The sequence below is a fragment of the Salvia miltiorrhiza genome, chromosome 8 (assembly GCF_028751815.1).
Source record: "Salvia miltiorrhiza cultivar Shanhuang (shh) chromosome 8, IMPLAD_Smil_shh, whole genome shotgun sequence".
Classification (NCBI taxonomy): domain Eukaryota; kingdom Viridiplantae; phylum Streptophyta; class Magnoliopsida; order Lamiales; family Lamiaceae; genus Salvia; species Salvia miltiorrhiza.
Window position 1 is genome coordinate 8,623,999 of NC_080394.1, and position 5,400 is coordinate 8,629,398.

General features: G+C 39.6%; 1 protein-coding gene across 1 annotated transcript; it reads right to left on the bottom strand.

The window, feature by feature from the left end:
* Positions 1 to 310: 310 nt before the first annotated feature.
* On the bottom strand, positions 311 to 1,970 carry LOC131000695 (shewanella-like protein phosphatase 2). The gene has a single exon (XM_057926722.1). It carries the CDS (start codon positions 1,725 to 1,727, stop codon positions 558 to 560), a length of 1,170 nt encoding a protein of 389 aa, XP_057782705.1. The 5' UTR covers positions 1,728 to 1,970; the 3' UTR covers positions 311 to 557.
* Between the last annotated feature and the right edge of the window lie 3,430 nt (positions 1,971 to 5,400).

Genomic DNA, 5,400 nt, shown 5'->3' on the forward strand with positions numbered 1-5,400 from the left:
TCCAGTTTAAACTTGTTATACTGCCATTTGACTCTTGAAATTTCTCGTGGACAGAGGTGATCAAATATATATTTACTATAGTCAAAATTCACATCTTATCTTATGAGAATAATAGTTCAAAATCCAAATCTCAGAAAGGGAGGTCCAGAACCAGGAGAGTTAACAGGAAGCATCTGCCTCAAGCGAACCACCTCAATCAATGCAGTTAGCAGTGAAATGCAACAACACAACAAAAATAACTTGCTCGCAGAATCAGTTCAATAATGTGAGATGACATTTTAACATAAAACCACAAAAACTAATATGCAGATTGCAGAAATAGGGATACTTGTTATATAGTAAAGCGTAAGTGCCATAGAAATTAACACTAATGTATGCTGATAGCAATTTGGTAACCCAACCCAAACAATCTGCAGCTTCAAGAATTCTACAATTCTAAAGGGTTTGGAATCAGCAATACTCTAAAGTCTTACACAATCACCTACATTTGCTAGCAACTAGCAATCATAAATCTACCAAGCCCCAAATGTGATAGGAAGTCAAGAAACCAAGAAAGTTCAAGCATTCACTTCAACCTGTCTTGGTCTTTGATCAGGGATCAACGAACCTAACCCGTCTTTCTTATTGGAAGTTTCATAATGGCGTTTCATATACAGAGGATTGGATGTCAAAACTTTGAGCTCCGAATTCTCATCAATCTCCAAAACCTCAGGAAAACGATCGCCACACAGCTTAGACATTCCAACGTCAACTCTTACGGCGCGGCCGCCACAGGCAACGTTAATACCATCTTCCTGAATCGTGTGCCCCATGATCATCCTTCTTGCCCCCGGGATAGTCTCCAGCACATGCTCCAGAATCGAACAATCGCCGTCCTTCACCAGCTTGTTCGAGAAGCTCCTCAACCAAACAACGGAGTCCGCCCCCCTCACCAATCGGCTATCCACCTTCTCGCTCAATCCACGAATCCAATCCCTCACCTCCTCATTCATCCGCTCCAATCCATAAACGACGTGCTTCTCCAACAAGCCGCCGTGAGCGAAGACGGAGTCCCCTACCACCACCACCGTCTGGTTCTTCGACAAGAACCTATTCGAGATCAATCCATTAGGGCGCAGGGCGGCAATCCGAGCCCTAATTCCGTTCAAAAACTGCGGCGGAATCCCCGGGATCTCATCCGGCACGCCATCGAACAAATCCTTAAACACGAGATCGCTATCAATCCCTAAACACATTCGCTTCATACCGTTGCCAACACATTGCCAAAACCCCCAATCTTCGAACTCCTTAACCCCCAGTCGCGCCACGAACCGGAAATCCGCATCCACGTTCATGATTTCGTGGTTCCCGTTCATCGTGATGACCGTGCCGCCGGCCTTCGCCGCCTCCCTCTTCAATCTCTCGAAGAAATACAGCAGCTTAATCTCGTCGCCGCCGCGGTCGAATATATCGCCTACTTGGACGACGGTGGCGGACTCGCCAGACCATCGGTCGTCCGGTCCGATCAAGCCGGCTAGTCTTAGGGCCGATTTAGCCTTGGGGAGATCGCCGTGGATGTCCCCGACGGCGATGAGGCGGGCGGGCTGAGGGAACACGGTTCGCAGGGAATCGGTGGAGTTTTTAACCGATTTCGGTTCCGGAGGCAGGAAAATGCCGCCGCTGACGGAGAAATCGACGAATGTGTTGACGAAGTCGGAGATGAGAGACGGAACGGTTGCGCAATCCATCGCCGATTCTTCGCTGCTCGGAATCGGCCGTTTTTACCCCCTATTTGTTGTTTCGAATTATGGTTTGCTGGAACCTCTGTTGTGAAATGTTGTTCGAGTTCGAGGTCTCATAAATTTGTACAGAGAAGAAGATAGACAAGAGAAAATTCGGGTCCTTTGAATGTTCAAATTATTGGACGTTTGCTTCCTAGGTGTTTTTTCTCTCTCCAGAGTATGCGGATATCATAATATTAATATCGAATTATTTTGCTTAATTATAAAGTATATGTACTAGTTTTCTTTTTCTTTTTTTGAGAGAATTGACTAGTTTTCTTTTCTTTTTACAAAGAAAGTAATATATGGACAATATCGAGAAGTTATGGAAAGTCATGCTTTCAAATTATTACTCCATCTTAAAAATTGTTAATCAATTTAATTAGTTTTATTACATCTTAAAAATTGTTAATCAATCTAATTAATTTATGTGCAGCTTTGTTTGCGTCGCGCAACCATATACAACGAAAACACGTGAATATCCAGAATCGAAAATAGATTCAAATCCATTATAATTCTCTTATAGCAGCTAGAACCTGAATCCTAAAATAAGATAATCGTACCAAAATTATGCTAAAGATAACATTCTCTCTGCTCGCTAAATATATTCACATATTTTCATTTCGATTTGTCCACCAAATATATTCTTATTTCTAGTTCTAGTGAGTATATTCCATACAGTATATTCACAATAAAAAAAGACCCTTATTCCATTGAATATACTTTTGATACATTCAATAAATTTATTAAAATATGTATCATTATTAAATGAAGATGCATTTGGTGGTCATAGAGAAAGAATACAATATATGTACTCGACATGTACTACCTACTACCTAGGAATGTTAATCGGATCAAGCCATCAGGTTTTACACTAGCTCTATCCGGTTACGGGTTATTTGGGTGCTGTTAATCGGGTTGAAAAAAAAATTGGGTTAGAAATTTTCAACCTTAACCCTAAATGTTCGGGTTTCGGGCTAGCCCATCGAGCTCGAAAGTTTATTTAAAAAAATAACTAATACTACTATATTTCTTTTGACAATATTATATTTGTACTAAATAAATACACGCATAAATAAGTAACATTTCAACATTGACTTACATAATAACTAATATGCAAGTCTTAGAGGTATAAAGATGCAACCTTTTTATTAAATAAATATCATTTTTTTAATTTTAAATCTAAATATTTTGTGTTAAGTGTTAGATTAAACATATAGAGAAGTGAAAAGATGAGTATAACTTTCTAATATTGAATCAAAATATATTTCACAAATTTTTGAAAAAAATATCTTATTATACTAATTTTCATAAGCAAAGTAATGAAGTTGAAAATCGAATAACAAAAAAAAATTATATAATTAAGCGAACACATTATTTTCGGGTCAGCTCTATAGGATTTTGAGTTAATTTTGGGCCGATCCTATCGGATGTCAATCTATTCGGTTACGAGCTATTTAGGTTGTAATTTTTATTGGGCTAAATTTTTTTTAACTATAATCCTCTCGAATTAGCGGATTAATCGAATCTGCCTACGAATTTGGGGGCTGAACTGATATTCCTACTGCTGCCTGGTGCCTAGCACCACAACATTCCTCATTTTTTCTCATTTTTATTATGAGCTTCATACTTTTTTAAATGGACCATTCAGTGTTAGCCCAATCTTATTAATTGCAGGCCTGCTATCTAGATGGGTTCCTAGCTAAAATTTACCCAAAACAAATATGAAATTCATGGCAGGGTAATTCTATCATAGCCCATATTTTATTTAATATAACGTCCATTTAAAATAATAATTATGAATCTATTATTTAATCTTAAAAATCATAACCCTAAATACACATATTACAAAATAATGAATGCAAAAAAGAAGAGTAACATCCAATAACATTGAAGGCACAGCTCCACGAATAGAATGGAGAGGGCTCAAGCAGATTGGATCAGACCTTTTATGCGCGCACAAATAAAATCTCAGGAGAAGAACTAGAGGTGATCTTGGGTACACCCGGGTTATACTTTCACTAAAATTTTGACCCATACCCTGATTTAAATCCATATCCTAACCCAATCCATATAAATAATACTATTATGGATACGGGTCAACCCGGTTGTACGGTACACCCAGGTGTACCCAAGATTTTGTGGAAGAACTATGTGCGGCTTTACGTTAAAACAGTAACGAGAAAACGAAATTGTACAAAAAAAAAAAAAAAACGTTTTGCATTAACTTTTTTTTTGAGGTGGAACTTTTGCATTAACTTAGATTGGAAGTAATTGAAACTAGAGGGTGTTGGCTAAGCTTATTTTAAAGAGTTTATAAGCTCTTGAAATTTATAAGATGTTTCAAAAGCTTATAAAATGTCATTTTTAAGAACTTATAAGCTGTCAAAGTGTTTGGATAATTGAGCTTATAAGCTAGAGAGAGAATTTTTTTGCTAGAGAGAAGGAATTTTTTTGCTAGAGAGAGAAAAATGAAGAAAAATGAACTTAAATGATATATGATGAAAATAATAAATTATAGTTGAAAAATATTTGTAAAAAGATTGTTGCATATGAGATTATAAAAAAATAAGTTGGGGTAGAGGAACTTATTTTTTGGGGAGCTTATTTTTTGAGCTTATAAGTTGTTGAGAAGCTTATTTTGCCAAACACTTTGAAGGAGCTTAGAGCATCCGCATCGCTTACACGATGGTGGCTACTCGTGTAGAGCTCGCATCGTGTAAAGCGATGCAGCCCTCCCTTACACGAGGGCTACACGTTCAGATGTTCTAACATGTAGCCCGCTCGACCCTTTAATTTAGGCGCGTGTTTCACACGCGCCATTAAAAAAAATCGAATTTGAATATGCAGCTTTGACTGCCTCGATTTCTGTGCAATTTTTTACCTTTTTTTCTCTTATTTATCTTCTCTTTTTCTTCTTCTTCTTCTTCCTCACTTTTTTCCTTCACCTTCTTCATCTTCCTCACTTTCTTTCTTTCTTCCTCTCTCTACAATTTCCATGGATCCACACAACCCAAATTATTATGACCTAAATTGGTGCCCCGATCTATCCGACGACTATCATCCCGATTTGTCGGGATGTAACTTGGGGGATGCTCCTCCAACCGGCGAGGAGATGCCTTCGGCAGCCCATAGTGCCGCCAAATCGAAGAAAGGCAGCCGGAGGAAGGAAATCGCTCACAAGATCCGGCATGACAGGCAGGCGCCGGTGGCGGAGGAGGATGACGGAGGAAAGACTGTTCGTCATACCTACACCCCTGAGGAGACGGACCTCATCATCCGAATTTGAACGGAAGAGACAAACGACGCCATCTGTGGGACAAATCAAAAGGGGCACGAATACTGGAAGAGGATTGTCGCTCGTGTCAACCCCCTCATCGGCGCCAACCTCAAGCACCGCCAGATTCAAGGGCACTGGACCCGAGTGACCCAAGATGTACGGCTCTGGGAGAGTATTTGGATGGAGACGCGCACACGGTGGCCTTCCGGCCATTCTGACGATATGCTCCGGGACAAGGCCCAAATCCTCTTCAAAAGTTGGACCGCAAATAAGGCCTCCTTCAACTACTGAAACGCGTGAAAAATTCTCCGGCACAACCACAAGTTCAAGTTGATGTACCTCGAGGGAGACGTGCATTCC